Here is a 19,036-nt window from a genome sequence, read left to right on the forward strand (position 1 = left end):
GGGAGTTTCAAGCAGGCTGTGATTGGTGACAACGGTTTTAAGTGGCCATGAGTAACCAGAAAAGACTTCCCTTGACATACATTCACAAATGCAATGAATGCCCCCCAAATGATGCGTCCACCATCCACCCCTATTCTGGGGGTTCATGTTCTCTTCTTACCCTTTCAGGTTCTCTGTCACCAAAGAACAGGGTCTCCATGTGCAACTGTTGATGTGAGGCCCTAACATGGGGCCTTTTCTGAGGGGATGCCATTCATGTCGTAGACACTGTAATTACTAAAGACATTTTTAAAATTTATTATCTTTGTTGGCTCCAAAGATGGGCTTTTTATATATTAATTACAATAATTTTCTGACAAGTAAATTATTCCTATCCTAACTGAGAATACACATATATGATTTAGTTTACTAAAGAGAAATGAGTTTGATAATCTAATGATCTTGTTGACCTAACATCTAAAATCAACTGACCTTCTAAGTAAAGAACCGGGCTTCCCTGGTGGCGCAGTGGTTGCGCGTCCGCCTGCCGATGCAGGGGAACCGGGTTCGCGCCCCGGTCTGGGAGGATCCCACGTGCCGCGGAGCGGCTGGGCACGTGAGCCATGGCTGCCGGGCCTGCGCGTCCGGAGCCTGTGCTCCGCAACGGGAGAGGCCACAGCAGTGAGAGGCCCGCGTACCACAAAAAAAAAAAAAAAAAAAAAAAAAAAAATAAAGAACTGCTTCTCTAACTGATGAACTGATTGGGAAGTATCTTAAAATTAGAGTAGGTCTCTATTGAAGTTAGCACACTGGCTAAGTTTGAGTTTTTGATATTATAGCTCTTATCATCTGCTTTTTATATTCTGTACTAAATGGTGTGGCTGAATCCTCTCATTTAAATCCACAAGTAACTTCTCTGTATACATTTGCCATCATAATCCACAAATATTACATAGCCAAATTAGTTGTTATAGAATATTACATTATGTTAATTATCAGGGTATTACATATTAAAATATGTTACATAAGATAGAATATTTTATAGTAATTTCTTATTTGTTATGGAAATTTCATTCGTATGGAAGTTAACTTACTAAAATGTAATGCTTTTTTGTCTACATTCTCCCTTCAAAATACTGTAATTTATTCAGAATAGTAATTTAACAGACACATTGATGAAAACTTTCATAGCTCTTCGGAAAAAATTAACTTTGTCAATATCAATCATCAATGGAGAACCTAAGTTCTCAAAATTACAATTTGTTGAAATTGTCTACAACACAAGACTGTCGAATCTTCTAGAGACCATTTCTATAGGCTAAGAAACAAGAAATTACAGCAAGTAAACATTGAACCTCTGATAAAGAATTTCATTTCCATGAAAGCAAGCCACATAACTATTATATAATAAGTTATGTCATCATGACTTTAAATTCCTTATTGTGACTTAAAATTTGAATGTTCAATTATTTTATATTCTATCTGTACCGGTTGTTATCGCAAAATAATAATATACACTCATTTAAAACTTTTACTTAAAGAGCTCCATTTCCAGATCGGCCCAGGGATAGACTGCGGCCGCGCCAACCAGCCCTCAGGTGAACAAGCCCCAGCTTCCAGCGCAACACTCATCTTTTGCCAGCGGTTTGCCCAGGCGCACAGGAAAGAAGCATGCTCTACATATGAAGACCGGAGCCTCTGCGACAGCTCTAATGTGTACATTTCCACACACGGTTATTGAAAGTTCATTATCGGAAACAGGGGTCTTCTTTTAACCACAGCAAACAGACGTCCTTTCACAAGAATGGTCTAGGACCGTTCAAATCCCCAAAAGCTGCAACTACTTCGACCGATGGGTTGAAACAAGAGGAATAGAACAGAATAAAACAATGAAATGGCGATCAGAAAGGGGGTTGCGGGGGAAGTTCCTAGGGGTCTGCGTGTCTCCAAACATTCCCCTTTCTCCACACAGCTTGGGTCCAACAGGTGCTGTGTTAAATCAGAGTCTGATCGAGATCAAGTTCTAGGTCAGCAGGGGAGCGGCGGGGGTGGGGCCTGGGGGGCTGACACACCCTAGTGAGACTGTCGCTGGGCCTGGGAGGCACAACAAAGGTAGCACGCAGCTGTCGCGGGCGCCGCTCCGGCGGGGCGGGCGTACTGCACCCCGGCCCCCGGCCCGCACCTTCCTCCTCCCCACCCCCACCCTCGCGCGCGCCCCACTGCTGCTCGCTGTGTCCCGGCCACCCCGTTACCAAGCAACCAGCTACCCCGGCGGGAAGCAACCGAGCAGACTGCCTGGGAGAGAGGAAGGCGGTTGGAAAGGGAGCTTGAGCAGCAGAAATGAGCCCGGGTAAGAGCCGTGCCGGGGGCTGCCCTGGGAGGGGGCGCCCTGGGAAGTGGACGCGTGGTGGGGAACGCCGCCTCCCCCCGTCCCGGCTCCTTCCCCCGCGGGGCGGGTCCCTTCTGGAGTGCGGATCTCCTAGACGAGCCGCACACCTCCGCCCTCCCCGGGAGGAAAGCACCGCCTGCGTCCCCGCGCCTGCCCTGCTTCCAGCCTTGGAGCAGCCTGGCCCGCCGCCGCGGCGCGGCCCCAGCGCGCCCTCCCGTGGCCGCTCTGCGCGCCCGCGTCCCGAATCCCCACGCCTCGCCTCTTTTCTCCCAGCAAAACCAAAAGCCGCGTACTGTTCTGTTACAGAAAAGCATCCTGAGGAAGAGGAGGAGGTTGACTGCGTTCTCCTTTCAGCACCCAAGATCCTAAATTCCTCTGAGGGGGTAAAGGAAAATGGTGGCAGTGAAACAGGTAAAACCTCCCAGGCCAAGGCTCCGATGGCAGTGATGTTTCTGCCTTTCACTAGAAGGAAGCAGTACGTTACCTAAATCCACTGGCCCAACTGGTGTGCTTCCGGTAACTACTCGTAAGATTCTAGTAATAACTAACACGGGACATTTACTTTGTGGCAGATGTTGTTCTGAGCACTTAAATGTATCAACTCATTTAATCCTCACAACAACCCTATGAAGCAGGTACTACCATTCTCCTCATATTTCAAGTGAGGAAACTGAGGCACAGAGAGGTTAACTAACTCCCCAAGGTCACACAGGCAGAAACTGACAGAGCCAGTATTCAGCAGGGTAGCTCCAGGGTCCAGGCCTTAACCTCCATGCTACACTGTACTGCTTCTCTGAATACCAAATAAGAATTGCTGATTTTTTGGACAGTCACTAAAAGATACCTATTTTTTTCCAAAAGAAATACTTTTATAGTAAATATTTGTGGACTACAGGATACTGTATAGGGAGGATGTCTGAAATCATTACAAAGCTGCAGTTTTCAAGTTCCACATAAACCATGACTAAGATGTGTGGAGGATCTGAGAACACTGAAGCTGGAGTCTCGCTTCCTTGAGAGAAGCTGAAGGAGGGGCCTGGTGTTCGTGTGAGACACCAGGGAAGGAGCAGAGCGCCGTGGGCGGCAGGCGGTATCTAAACTGAGGGGCCACGTTGGGATCCTACAGTTGCCCAGAAGCCAGGCGGGACACGCGGGCAATCCAGACGCAGAGGTGCTGCGACAAGTGGTGAGCCCGGGACCTGAGGTCAGGTTGGGGTTTGTCCACCTCCATAAACCGGGGACCTTCACAACGGCCTTGTCAAGGGCTCTAAAAAAGGCTGGAGCAGCACACCCGGCAGACAAAAGACACAAGACAACTAGATGCCCAGTGACCACCAGTATAAGCCACACCTCAGTAGAGGTCGCAGGGCAGTGCACTGACCTGCCCCCTCTCTGCTCTTCTGCGCCCCGCCCGTCTGCATGAGGCCAGGCAGGCATCTCTGTGCAACAGGAGGGGCGACAGGAAGCCCTGAGTGGGGCAGAAAGCCCTCACAGAGAGTTTAGACATGGAGACAGCCCCATACCAAGAGAGAGTGTTTAAGGTCAGAAGAGACTGAGGGAGCTTAATGTGGCAAGACCGTGTGTCCTCTAATGTGAGTGAGATGGAAGGCTCTGGAGAAAAATGCCAGCGTTCACAGCAAATGAAGTTACATACAAAATAGCACCTATGCTTGTGTGAGAGTTACAGTCTTTCTTACTAGAGCATGGCGGGTATAAGGGCAGGGACTCAATCGGTGAGAGATATTCTAAGTTAGGCGCCACCAAGGATGGCAGGGACTGCCTGCTTACAGCTCAAGGCAAAACTAGGAGGTGTGACCTTGTGCCCTCCCCACTTTCTGTTCTCTTAGCTACACGTCATGGTCACCAAGTGATCCATTTGCTGGGTACTGGCCAACAGAACACTGACATGACTTACATAAATAATGCTGAATTACAAGCTCGTATATATTTCTCAGGTCTCTGATTTCAAAAGAACAAGGAGTTAGTATATGGCGTGAAGTATATATATGGAGTGTCAGAGGTGGGTGGGGAGGGTGCAATTTTATTTCAAATAGGATGGTAGGAGACCTCACTCAGCAGATGACATCTGAGCAAAGATCTGAAGGAGGTAAAGGAGTAGTCGGTGCAGATTTCCGGGGAAAGAACATCCCAGGCAGCGAGAACAGCAGCTGCAAAGGTCCCCAGGTGGGAGGATGCCTGGCGCGTGTGGGGATCAGCTGGTGACGGGACCAGAATGAGCGAGGAGGAGGACAGGAGAAGGGTTCAGGGAGGGTGCTGGGCTTGGTGATTCCATGTAAGGATGTGGGGTTTTATCCTGAGCAAAATGGGAAGCACTGGAGAATCTGAGCAGTCATCCCTCCCTTCCCTCTCTATTAGAAATTTTAAATTTACCAAATCATCATCATATTGATAATACCCTTGCTGCTACAGTAAGAGAGTAAATTTTTCTTGAGCATTTACTGTGTGCCATGCACTGTGTAAGGCCTTACCTACAAACGAGACACTGATCCCTCACAGTGAGCGTGTGGCAAAGCCAGGATTCAAGCTCAGGCAGCCTGGCGCCATAGCTCCCATAACAAAGCCTCGTGCAGATATGCACACTCCCCTGCTGTGTGCCTTACTATTCACCATAGGATTCACTCCCATCTTACACACAATATCCTTTGTTCCCCTCACATGGGCAGGGATTTTGCATATTTTGTTCACTGTAGGATCCCCAGCACCTTGGACAGTACTTGATACATAGCAGGTGCTTAAAAATAGTTGTTAGATGAATGAATGAAGGCTTGGGTAGAACAGCTCACAAGGCTTCAATAAAACAGTTACTTCTAGGAGTGAGTGTGAATTGTCACAGCAAAACTCAGTATTTGAACCTGAGAATTAAACGGCGTTGACTACAGAGTGTCTAACATCCTATATAGAATAGTTACCACGTTGCATTTTTAAAACTCATTTGTTCTCCCTGCTCTGTTAGCTACAGGTATGCCCTTAAAACTTTCTCCATACATTGAATATGAGATAATCTTCTGCAGACTTCAGAATAAATTCCCTATATCTTTACCTTAATTACCTCAAAAGTCATCCTGCTGATAACTATCTTGTTTTTAAATTTTGACACTTAAATATGAAACAGCTAGAGAACTTAAGTTGAATATAATCTGAATAATATTTCTTGCAATCTGAATAGAGTATAAGCTTCTTCAGGGCTGGCACCATATCCTCTACTTAGTCTAAATACTTCCCAATATTGTACATTTAGTAAGGACTTAATAAATGGTGACCTGTGACTGTGTTCCCTCTCCTGTGCTTCACTGATAATTTCCCTTCCAATTCTAGAATCACATAATCCTATGTGTTTCTTTAAGTATTGATGAATTTTAAAATTATCTTCCCTTTGGGAATAAGTAGTAGCCAATGTCTCTGAAACTCATAAGAAAAACAAAAAGTTATTTTCATAGCTTTTAAAAATAGATGAATCCAACTCTCTGCCTACTCTGTATCTTCACTGAATCATATGAACTTTGCTGGAGAAAAACACTCACTTCTGAGTCATACCATGGATCTCAATGCTATTTGGAAAAGTTACTTTATTTCTCCAGTAAATGCTTTTGCAAGCCCTGTCCAAGAACTATTCCACTCTTCTGGTTTCCTCAAATCTCCAACACCTCTCACCACTACCTCCCAGCGTGTAACATGACCTCAAACTATATGACAAAAATAGAAGCAATCAGACCCAAACTCCCTGACCTTCAAACTTAAACTTTGCCAACCTACCACCTGTGTTCCATATTCTCTGCTGTCCCCCACTTCAATGGAAGGACTGTCCCTGCTCAATCACAGGTCATTTCCTCCAGATTGTACCTCTCCTGGAATTATCAAGTTCTCAACTTTGGCCATCAGCCTTCCTCATTCTCCAGAATTCTTCTTCTCCTCCATTTCCGCTATATGATTCCCACAGTAAGCAGGCATATTAGACTCTCTCATGGTTAAAAAAAAAATTCTTCTTAACCTTCACATCTCTTCCAAAAACCCCTACCCCCACCAGGCACCTTATCCCCTGCCACAGTAAAACCAGAAAGCGTTGCCCACGAACCTGCACGTTCCATCTCCCCTCGAGCCACTTCATCTGGGGTTCTGAGCTGCTCACTGCACAGAAAGTGCCCCTGTCTAGGCCAGCAGCAGGGTCCATATTTCCCAATACCGTACTCATAATCACTCCCCTGACCCAGAGCCTGGACTATCCAACTGCCTGTTGACATCTCCACTTTGATGTCCAACAGAAAACTTAACTTTAACAGACCTAAACGAGTTTTCCCTAAAATATGTTCCTCCCCCGCTCTTTTCCATTTCAGTAAATGGCATCATCATTCGTCCACCTGCTGCCACTAAAAACCTAGGAGTCACCTTTCCTTCCTCGACACTGGCCACATCTAATCCTCTAGCAATGCTTCATCTCAAAAACATATTTTGAATCCACCTATTTTTCTCCATTTCCCCCACTGCCTTTCTAGTCCGAGGTACCTTTGTCTCTCCCTTGGATTATTCCAATAGCCCTGCAACTGCTACCTTCTAATCCATTATCATGCAGGAGAGTGTCCTATAATGTTTTTAGTCAAATCAAATCATTCTCGTGATGGAAACCCCCCAAAGCTTCTCATTTCTCTTAAAATAAAAGCCAAACCCCTCAGGATGGCCTGCCAGATTCTCTCTAACCTCACCCCCATCTCCCCCTGAACTCTTAGCACACCGTGCTCCCATCTGCTCAGGAAGCTGCATCCACATGGGCTTTCTTTCTCTTCCAAAAACAGGTAACACGTGCTCTGCTTCAGGACCGTGCGGTTTCCTCTGCGCTGAATCTCTTCCTACAGATGTCCACACAGCTGGCCCCTTCTAATCACGTACTAGTCTTGGCTGAAGCCACAAAATACCAGACAGGCCTTTTCCCACCACCCTCCCCAGTGCTGTCCTCATCCCCCCTCACTGTCACAGTAGCCTATTTTCTTTGTGTTATTTATCACTATTTGGAAGTATCGTGTTTATATCTTTGTTTGCTTTTTTTCTGTTTGCTGTTTTTAGAAGGTAGGCATACTGAGAACAGGAGCTCCGGCTGATCTATTCATTGCTGTGTCTATAGTAACTACAGTGGGACACACCACGTAGCAGACACTCAAAATCTGAATGTGTGATATTATTGAAGGAATGAACCACTTGAACATGAAACAATATTTAAGGGCAAATCATGAACTTATCAAAATTATTCTAGACTTTCAGGTAGAGATTTTATAGCCAAAGAAGATCCCAGACCTTCCTCCCTCACTACAAAAGGACATGAACAAAAAAAAAAACCTGCCGGAACACCAGCAAAAACTTCACCAGCAGGCTTCCCTGGTGGCGCAGTGGCTGAGAATCTGACTGCCGATGCAGGGGATACGGGTTCGAGCCCTGGTCTGGGAGGATCCCACATGCCGGAGAGCAACTGGGCCCGTGAGCCACAACTACTGAGCCTGCGCGTCTGGAGCCTGTGCTCCGCAACGGGAGAGGCCGCGATAGTGAGAGGCCCGCGCACCGCGATGAAGAGTGGCCCCTGCTCGCCGCAACTAGAGAAAGCCCTCGCACAGAAACGAAGACCCAACACAGCCATAAATAAATAAACAAATAAATTAAAAAAAAAAAAAAACTTCACCAGCAGTACCTGGAGAAGGAAGGGGGCACCCCGTCAGGACATAAAATTGGAGAGTGGAGGCCAAAGATAAAAACAGATGATTCTGGCAAGGCTATCATCTATAGCCTGGCTCATAACTCCCTGTGACTTTCAGAGGCAATAAAGAAAACCAGAATCCTGAAAACACTCATTAATGCCCCCCTGCCCAGCCCCCACACACAGTCCATCCCTGCCCTGTGATGAAGCTGGGATTCTTCAACTGGCCAAATGGCTCCAGGCTCTGAACCACAGCAGCTCTCTCAGTGATGAGGGCCACACTGGGACAGGGTGGAAGGAAGTATACTTTGCAACCAGATGCTATAACATCTGGCAGACTGCCATTCCAAAGGAGATGCGCTGACTTCTTTAAAAACCTTCTCTTACAGCAGAAATTGTCAGCCTGGGGCAAATTCTAACATAACTCTCATTTCATTCAGGACATGGTTTTTAATTTTTTTAATAAAAATTTACAAAGCAATTAGCCTAATATTTGGGAAAAAAGAGGAATGTATATCAGGAAATTTGCAAATGTTATATAGTGTCTCCCCTATTGCAGATCTAAAATCTGTTTTCTAGGAAGGAACACACGGATCCTTATAGCACTTTGCTTAAGAGCATAACAAAAATTATGTTCTATTAATCCAAATTGCTTTCCATGTTAAGGAAGAAAAACATCACATGGCTGTTGCATAGGTACTGAGACCTATATAGGACTTTGCCAAGGGTCTCCCTTATCATAAGAATTGTTAATTTTTTTTACCAAAAAATATAGTTTATATCCCAGAAACAAACAAAGATATCTGAGTTCCTGAGAGTTCTCAGTTTGGTGTTACAAGTTAAGGGTTTATCATAAAAGTAAAACCACTATTACAACCTTAAGTAGGTGCAGTATTGTAAGTCAGATGAGAATTATCTCTTAAATTCACCATGCAGCTAGCATCGGGTTTTTCTTAATGTGAACATCAATCGTCTCATTATCTCTTTGCCTCACCATCCAGGAAAGCTAGGAGACTGCTTTCCATTAACATTGTTTAAAAATAACACTTAAGAATTAAATCATGTAGTTTTTCAATTTTACTTTTTAGAATACGGCTGCATAACAGAATCAGAAAATCAAATCCAACCACAATCAGCACTGAAAGTGAGTATATTTCATTTTATTTTCTCAGAAAATCTGTGTAAAGTCTGATCTTTCTCAGAATACTTCCTAAATATATACGGGTTTTCCACAAAAGTCTTCATCAAAACGCACTGGAGAGAGAGCAAGAATGATGAAGAATGTGTCACCTGACCCTCACATGATCCTTGTAATAGGCAACTTTGGGGGATTTTTTTTTTTAAATTGTAACAAAATGTATGTTCACCTAAAAATGTTCAATTTCATACCTTGTGTAATTTTGTTATAGGCCCTTCAGCATCAGCTGGAATCATTTCAGGCTCTCCGAATACAGACTTTGCAGAATGTTAGCATGGTATGTTTCTTCTAATTTACATAGAAAATATCCAAACTTAGAATACTATCACACACTTGTAAGCTGATGATCACTAGCCAACTGAGTAGTTGATATTGAATGTAATAAGGCCATAACCTATTCTAGACACAAAATTGGCAGGAAACTACATTCTGTTATACTTGCATTTGGATGTGAGCCAAAAGAAATAACACTCACTGATTTTTTTTTAAACATATGTTTAAAGTGCTACCTATATATAGTCTACAAATAGGGACTCTCATTATAAGTGATATAAAATCTAAGTCAAACTGACTAAGGGAAAAGTGTACTTTATTAGCTCTAGTAATGCAAACCCTAGGAATAGTTCACTTGGGGATGGCTTCATCCATATGATCAGGACTCACGTCATCAGGGAACCAGCCTCACTCCTTATCTTGGTTCTGCTTTTGACAGTAACGTATTCTCAGACTCCATGTGGTAGCAAAAGGGTTGCTAGAAGTTCCGGCCCTTATCCTTCCAGATTCCAGTTAGACAGAGATGAGACCATGCTCTTCTCTCTCAACAGCATGTACTGAGTTCTTGGCCTGATTCTGACAGCCCCACACGCAGGGCTTGAAGCAGTCACTGTTCAGAGGGAGGCAACGCTCTGACTGGTTAGCTCTGGGTCACATGCCCACCCCTTGGAGCTGGGAGAGGGATCTGTGTCACCAAAGGCACATGGACTTTATCCAGAAGTAAGGGGTAGCGTTAACAGAAGGATAGGGCATGGATCCTGGGGGTACATAACACAACGCATAGTCGCCAAAGACCCAATATAAACTTAATCCTGATATTCTTGAGGCAACTGCAGGGAAATGGGAAGAGAAGATAAAATCCTTCTGAGGCTGACAGAATAGATTCCATTCTGATGACAGAGATCAAAGACCTCTGATTTATTCAACAATGTAAAAATCAAACATCTAAAATTATTTTAATTCATAAGATTTTATTGTTTTCCTAAATTAAGTCTTTCTGATTGTATAATCATGTAGTAAAGACATATGTTTCTTAAAGATTCCTTCAATGATAGATTACAATAAATTAAATTTAATTTTTATTTTATATGATGGAAAAGAATATGCATAGGAAATTTAAAGGTATCTTTCAAGTATAATATCTATTATCCTTATACATTCATAACTTTATAAATGTGAAATCAAAGTCTGACATTCTTAATTTCTCTTTTAAAGGTGCAGTCTGAAATCAGTGAAATATTGAACAAAAGTATTATTGAAGTAGAAAACCCACAATTTAGCTCAGAAAAAAATCTAGTATTCAGCACACGCAATGAAAAAGCTTTGGTATGTGTTTCAGTACAAAATCATTCCTACATTTAGGTACTTCAGAAATGTTACTACAACCAGTTTACCTTCACCTTTACATTCTCCCCTTCTTCACAGGGCGACTGGATTGTCAAAGATGAAAATAAGGAAACTCCTGTCCTGAAAACCCTAAAAGATGTGCGTTTACCTCTGTACTTCTGCAATTTTCTTGTTTCTCTTAGGAGAGCGTGTGAGGGGCATTTGACTTAGTCCATATACCTAAAGATTCCCAAGTAAACTGAAATACACGGCAGTTTTTCTGTCCACTTTGAGTTTTCCTATTTCTAGGACTGACTTACACCTAGAGTGAGTTCTCTAAAACAGGTCCAAACTATAGAGTCACTGTGTCTATACTTATTAGAACTTCACACTTTCTCTGTGAAGAGTCACAGCCCTAGATGCATTTGAAATTAGGAAGACAAGCTAAGGTTGACAAATAGCCCAGAAGTAGAAATTTTCATTTTCCTTAAACTTCCCTTTGAACAATTGCTTCTCTCTTCCCTACCTATCTATGATGGTCTCTTGAGAAATGCTGAATTTGCATTTCTGGAATTGAGGGGTTGGCCCTTCTATCTCACCCCCTAAGGAAATAAGTGCAATTTCTAAGCAAATTGTGAAGACCAGAGTTACAGATCTCAAAATAACGGTAGATTTTCTGGAGAAAATGAATCATACTTGTCAGCCTCTTTGCTGCAGAAATGGATAAAATGTTCATTCTGGTTGTAATAAAAACAATTCCTCCACAAAATATTATCTTAATTTGTTGGTCATGTAGCAAATGATAGTACATTTATAGTGTGATTTTTATTGTTACTAGCCTATAGAGAATCAAGAAGAAACCCTTTCTATGGAGAAAATTCAGCATTTTGAGGATCCTAGGACTCTTCATTCAGTAGAAGAAATATTCAGTAGTGATAGTGTTAACAGTCTCTCTCAAGATATAAATATCTCAGGCCAGATACATTTCAAGGACATATTAACTTCGACAGATAATTCAGCTTCAGAAAATTCTGACTTGAAGAATTATAATAACCTTTATAATTTCCTACCTAATGTACCTCAAAACGGGATATCTCAAGCTGATATGGTAATTCTGGATAAGTCCAGAATTACTGTGCCTTTTCTCAAGCATGGATTTTGTGAAAATTTAGATGATATTTGCCATTCTATCAAACAAATGAAGGAAGAGCTTCAAAAGTCACATGACAGGGAACTGGCACTTACAAATGAACTGCAAACTTTACAAACTGTTCCAAGGAATGGTAACTATGACCTGCCCCCCACTCACAAGGAAAAAATTAACTTTATTAAGGAAGAAAATATTGAAAGTAACTTAAATGAAGATATAAAATCAAAGAGAATTTTGGAATTAGAGGCACTAGTAAACAAATTACTCCCACTTAGGGAAACAGTGTCAAAATTCCATGTGAATTTTTGTAGGAAATGTAAAAAACTATCTAAGAGTGAAATACACAGGGGGGAAAAGAATGAGAAAAATAATGAAGAAATTCCTATCACTGACAAGAATATTGCAGATTTAAAACTCCATTCCAGGGTTCCAAGACATACACTGGCATTCTTTGACCCAACAAAATATGCAATGAAAGACAAAGAAAGACAACCATTTGCAGTAAAACAAGGATCAATAATATTTGAAAATGAGAAGACATCCAAAGTCAATTCTGTTACTGAGCAGTGTGTAGCAAAAATTCATTACTTACAGAATTACCTGAAAGAATCTATGCAGATACAGAAAAAAGTAATGAAACTAGAGAATGAAAACCTAACCCTTAAAACGAAAATTAAACCTCTTGTCTTTACCACACAATCTCTGATACAGAAAATTGAAATGTATGAAAAACAACTTAAGACATTGGTTGAAGAAAAGAACACTATTCAGTCCAAGTTAATTAAAACAGAAGAAGATGGCAAAGAATGTCTTAAAGAATTGAAAGAAATAATTAGTAACTATAATGTTCTCCAAGGACAAAATAAAACCCTAGAGGAAAAAAATAGTCAACTTTCTTTGGAGAAGCAACAAATGATAGAAACATTAGAACAACTGAAAAGTAAGGAACACAAAACTCAAAGTGACATGGCCATTGTCAATAATGAAAATAAACTACTGATCACAGAAATGGAATCAATGAAAACAAATATTCTATTGATACAAGAGGAAAAAGAAATGTTAGAGAAAAAAACATACCAGCTTCTAAAGGAAAAAGGCTCACTTGAAAATGAACGAAAAGAAAACCAGCTAGAGATAATGCAGCTAAAAGAGAAAGAAATATTGGCAAAAACTGAACTAGAGACACTTCTTCAAATAATAGAAACAGTTAAAAATGAAAAGCTTAATCTTGAAACAACCTTACAAGAATCTACTGCTGCGAGAGAAATGATGGAAAGAGAAATTGAGGATATTCAAACATACCAATCTACCGCCAAAGAGAATTTTCTGCAAGAAATAAAAAATGCAAAATCAGAAGCAAGTATTTATAAGAATAGTTTGTCAGAAATGGGCAACGAATGTGAAATGTTATCAAAAATGTTAATGGAAATTAAAACTGATAATCAGATTCTAAAAGAAGAACTAAAAAACCATAGTCAAGAAAGTATAACATTTGAAAACAGCATCAGCAGACTTGAGGAAGACAAAATACTTTTAGAAAACTATGTAAGAAGTATAGAGAATGAAAGGGATACCTTGGAATTTGAGATGCGGAATCTTCAAAGAGCATATTTAAATCTAAGTGAAAAAATCTATAATCGTCATATTGGCCTATCAAAAATGGGTTACATTTCAAGAAGAGAGAAATTCCATTTTGACATCTATGATATTTATGAAGACACCTCTAGTCCTAGGAGTAGGCCTTTAGCCCCTGATTTGAAAGGTATGTATATCGTGGTGGATTAGCAGAAATATGTTTAAGATTCTTTTATCCTATTGGGCATTAGCCAGAGGACAGTAATAAGAAGGTGAGTACAATTCAGTTTTGTAAGATTTGTATCCAATTTGTTATATAGTGAAATTATTTAGAGATTTTGCTCTTTTGATAAAATTCATGTTATTTTATTATACTACTTCTATACATTGTATATGACCAAAGCAACTTTGGCAGCAAACAGGGATTTTTTTAAATTATTATTTTTCTGCAATACTCTTATAAGTCCAACCTTTTAAAAAATTCTTCTTTTTTTCCAGCAATTCCAAGTAAACCCTATCAATTGCTTCCATCCAAGCCATGTAAATAAATTTCTAAAATCAATGTTTCAAAATCCTTTGTCCAAGTACTTTTTTCTTTTTTTTTGCGGTACACGGGCCTCTCACTGTTGTGGCCCCTCCCGTTGCGGAGCACAGGCTCCGGACGCGCAGGCTCAGCAGCCATGGCTCATGGGCCCAGCCGCTCCGCGGCACGTGGGATCTTCCCGGACCGGGGCACGAACCCGTGTCCCCTGCATCGGCAGGCGGACTCTCAACCACTGCGCCACCAGGGAAGCCCTGTCCAAGTACTTTTTTCAACAAAAAAATTTTAAATTCACTTTTACATGTGATTACAATTACCTTATAATTGATTAGACTAGTTTTTTTTAATTCAAAATTGGAATTAGGAATATATTTTTATGTTGTCAAGAACTGTCAACATTCTGAGACTTTATCCAACTTGTAAGCTAATATGTTAGCCTGACAGTTTCATGGGTTCTAGTGGAAGACATGAGACTCCTTGGGTCAGAGATAAAGGACAGTTTGTTGCTCACAGCAATAGCAGGAGCCAGAGTAACAGCACTTTCGCATGGGTTCTCCAAGCCCCAGTTCCTACAGGCAACATGAAAAGGGTCACACAGTGGTTGCAATACAAGAGAAAACTCTGACCTTAGGGAACCATTACTTTTCTGAGTGGAGTAAGCATGCCTGCCCTTTGCTCTAGATGGAAACATTACCTTTATTATACAGGACAGTTAGAATACCTGCCCTTGCTCCAGCAGAGACACTATCTCTAGCTTCCAAGACTGCTTGTTATACAAATAAACTTATTGAATTTTGTCAAATGCTTTTTCCGCATTTTGTTGAGGTGATCCTGTGTTTTCCCCCTTTAATCTGTAAATATGGTGACTACATTGATTAATTCTGAAACATTACACCAACCTTGAGTTGCTGAGAAAAACTTCATCAGATATCATGTATTATCCTTTTAACATACTCCCGGATTCAACTTGACAATATTTTGTTAAAGATTTCTGCTTCTATGTTCAGGATATTGGTATCTATATTATTTTCTTTTTATGTCTTTATCTGATTTTGGTGTCAGGAAAATCGTGGCCTCATAAAATATAAGGTCAGGTTTTCCAATAGGAAAGTGTTCCCTCCTCCTCTATTTTCTGAAAGGATTAGTGTAGAATTGGTATTATTGATATTATTCCTTTCTAAATACATAATATAATTCACCAGAGAGCCTAGAGTTTTCTAAATGGAAAGGTTTTACACTGCAAAATCAACCCCATTAATAGATATAGAACTATTCAGATTTTCTATTTCTTCTTGAATCAGGTTTGATCATTTGTTGTTCTGAACAATTTGTACATTTTACATAAGTTCTCAAGTGTATTGGCATAAAGTTGTTTATAATATTCCTTATTATCTTTTTAATGTCTAGAGGACCTGTGATGTCCCATCTTTCAATTCTGACATTGATAATTTGGGGTTCTTGTGATTCTTTGGGCATCTTGTGGATTTATAATTTTCATCACACTTGGAAATTTTCAGCCATAATTTCTTTAAATCCTTTTCTCTCTGCTCCTTTCTGAGATGCAATAACACATGTGTTAGACTGTTTGATATTGTCCTAGAGCTCACTGGTATTATTTTCATTTGCTTTTCAGTCTTTTTCCCATGTTTCACTTTGGATACTTTCTATTACTATATCTTCAAGTTCACTAGTTTTTTCTTTTGCCATGCCTAATTTTCTACTATTCCCACTTATTGAAGTTTTTAATTTCAGTTATCTTATTTTTTATCTCTAGATTTCCATTTGGTTCTTGTTTATAACTTTCATTTTTCTTTCCAATATGTTCATATTTTCCTTTAAATACATTAACATGGTTCAAGTAGCTATTTTAATGTCTTTATTTGCTAATTCCATCTTCTCTACTGTTTGGGGGTTTATTTCTACAGACTGATTTTTCTCCCAGTTATGGGTCATATTTTCTGGCTTCCTGGCATATCTAGTATGCCAAAAATCCATCTGGAAGATGGATTTTTGTGAATTTTACATTGTTGATTGTCCGAATGTTGTTGTTTCCTTTACAGATTGTTGGAATTGGTTGTGTTAGGCATTACATTACTTCTGCTTCAATTTGATGCTTTCGAGCCTTGTTTTTTAAACTTTTATTAGGGTGGGTGTAGAGTAAGTAGCCTCTAGTATACTCTAGATCCTCTGGAACCACCACTGAATGCAGAGAGGTGAGACTGTCCCAGCCTTGAATGGTTCCTGGCCTTCTGTGAGCTATGGGAACCATGACAGGTCCATGTTGTTCTTTGTCCTGCCTTATGTTGTTCTTTGTTCTGCCTCATGGAATTTAACCTTACGCATGCCTGTCTTAGATGTCAGCAGGGTTAAGGGGATTCCTATGCAGATTTCTGAACTATTTTCCTGTGTAGATCTTTCCTCTCTAGAACTCAACCCCACAAATTCGAGCCACTTTAGATTTCTTGGGTTCCAATTTCTGTCTCAACTCAGCAAGGCTACTATACTTTGAGATTCCAAGTCCTCCATCCTCTCCAGTCCAAAAGTGCCTCCAGACAAAAAGCAATTGCAGGGCTCACCTCAACTGTTTCCTTTTCCTCACGGATCACAATCCTGCACTGTCTGTGTCCAGTATCTAAAAAGAGTTGTTATGTATGTTTTGTACAGTTTTTAAATGCCTAAAGAAGAAGCATAAATCTGGTTCCTGATACTCTATCTTGGCTAGAAGCTATTTCTGGGTAGTCAAGTTTGGGAAGTTTGGAAAATCAAGTCCTATGAACAGACAGAACACAGTGTCGACTCTTCTAGGTAGCTGGTATATGTAGGTATGTTTTCCACCAGATCTCCCCCAACTATAAAGAAGATGCCTGTAACTATGAGAGTATGTGTGTACAGGGCTATTGACCAGAATAGAACCAGAATTATTCTTATTGGAGTAATAATGCCAGAACAAGAACCTTACTCTTGTAGTCCCAATTCTCCTTAGGTAGCTCTTCAGAATGTTCAGAGGCAAGATGTTTAGTTTTTCATCTGGGGGTAAAATTCTGGGTTGCCTGAACTGGGAAAGCACTGAGGATGGGAAGGAGATAGGAGGAAAAAAAGAAACTGAAAAAGTCTTTCCTAAACACACTTTTAATTAAACATTTTTGGCTCTATTCTTACTTTTTTTGTCTATGGAATTTTTTTGAAACTCCTTATTCTCTGATGATACCCTTATGAGTCATTTTTCTGGACTCATTATTTTACTATTGTGTTATTAGGGTCAGAGGAGAGCCAGCAAATAAGTGTGTTCTGCCTGCCAGTTTTAATTGGAAGCCCCTAATACATTAGTGTTTTTGATTATAGTATAAATAGTTTTTTAGTATATTGTGGCTTAGAACAAACATCCTCTTTCAAATTTTCATGACATATATTCATGTTTTGTCTTCAAAATAAAATTTAAAATTAGCTAGTCAAGTTTTATTGTTTTTATTCTGTAGGAATTTTTATTAAATTGCATTAAATTTATTGATATATTAAAGATAAACAGCAAGTTTACAATATTTAGTATCCCTGGAACATGGTCTATTGCTCCAGATGCCTTCATTTTAATCCTAAGTTTCCATAGTTTTTTTCCTATTGTAAATAGAATAGTTTTCACATTTCCTAATGGACATATGGAAAAAACTATCTTTTTTGCAGATCATTATATACATCTGTTTATTGTACAATTTTATTAGTTCAAATATCTTTCAATAGATTCTTTTTACATTGTAGGTAAATAACTATATATCACCTGCAAGCAATACTATTGTATTTTTCTAATATTTATTTCCTCTTGGGATTTTTTCTTGTCTTCCTGCATTAATATATTTATATTAATATATTTTCCAGGGCAGTGTTTGTCTTGTTTATGGCTCAAGCTTAATGTCTGTTATGATTGTGATAGATATCCTTTAGAAAGTAAGGAAGGTTCTTCCTAATTGTCACATCCTAAGAGGTTTTAAGTGGAAAGAGTATTTAATTTTATCAAATGGCTTTTTAGCATCTATTAGGGGAACATGTAATTTTTTCATTTTAATGTATTAAAGAACTTTATTATAATAACAGATTCACTCAGGTCAAGCTATTTTAGCAGTCACAGAATAATAAATCATTTTATGTTCATTTAAAATGTGGATTCCATTGGCTTGTATTTGATTTAGGATTTTTTTTAATGAGTTAGAAATATTATTTTCCTATTTGTTATCCTTGTCCAGTGATGCTATCCTCATAAAATAAATCAAAACTCTTTCATATTTTTCTATGATCAAAACAATTTAAATAACAAAAGATTTCTATGTTTTGAAGATTTGATAGGATTTAGCTCCTTAATAATCTAGACACAGTACCTTTTGGCTACTAAGTTTAACTATTATTTCCATTTTTTCTACCCTTATTGGTCCATTCATGTTTTCAGTTCTTGTTGAATTACTTCTGGTAACATTTCATTTTCAAATGTATTTGACATGGAATTGTACATGTTTTAACTGTTGCTACATCTGTGGTTAAATCTATTCCTTACTCAGAGTATAGTTTGCATTCCCTCTCACCTCTCTTTTTTTTCCAGGTGGGCTTTTCAAAAAACCAATTTTAAGTTTTTCAGATCTACTTTTCAATTGGTTGTTTTTCTCTCTCTTTGAATTATTTGATTTGCTTTGCAATCTTTTTCAAATATTAACATCAGCATGTAAGCCTGTAAATTTTCCATCTGATTAATTCTTTAGCTTTGGTGTTTTTTCTTTTCTTAAAAACATCTTTAATTGAAGTATAATTGCTTTACAATGATGTGTTAGTTTTCTGCTTTATAACAAAGTGAATCAGTTATACATATACATATATCCCCATATCTCTTCCCTCTTGTGTCTCCCTCCCTCCCACCCTCCCTATCC

General features: G+C 39.7%; 1 protein-coding gene across 1 annotated transcript; it reads left to right on the forward strand.

Moving 5' to 3' along the window:
- Positions 1–2,086: 2,086 nt before the first annotated feature.
- Positions 2,087–14,378, forward strand: CCDC110 (coiled-coil domain containing 110). Its single transcript, XM_028481363.2, has 8 exons — positions 2,087–2,329; positions 2,675–2,779; positions 9,155–9,210; positions 9,476–9,541; positions 10,753–10,863; positions 10,963–11,022; positions 11,702–13,775; positions 14,087–14,378. The coding sequence occupies exons 1-8, from the start codon at positions 2,320–2,322 to the stop codon at positions 14,134–14,136; spliced, it is 2,532 nt and encodes an 843-aa protein (XP_028337164.1). The 5' UTR covers positions 2,087–2,319; the 3' UTR covers positions 14,137–14,378.
- The last annotated feature ends 4,658 nt before the right edge of the window (positions 14,379–19,036 follow it).

Source organism: Physeter macrocephalus, chromosome 20 (assembly GCF_002837175.3).
Source record: "Physeter macrocephalus isolate SW-GA chromosome 20, ASM283717v5, whole genome shotgun sequence".
Classification (NCBI taxonomy): Eukaryota; Metazoa; Chordata; class Mammalia; order Artiodactyla; family Physeteridae; genus Physeter; species Physeter macrocephalus.

What these genes read in the sequence shown, in the direction of transcription:
- CCDC110 (XM_028481363.2), top strand. An exon ending in AAATGGTGGCAGTGAAACAG is followed by an intron (nt 2,780 to 9,154) that starts GTAAAACCTCCC and finishes TTTACTTTTTAG; the next exon opens with AATACGGCTGCATAACAGAA. An exon ending in TCCTGAAAACCCTAAAAGAT is followed by an intron (nt 11,023 to 11,701) that starts GTGCGTTTACCT and finishes TATTGTTACTAG; the next exon opens with CCTATAGAGAATCAAGAAGA.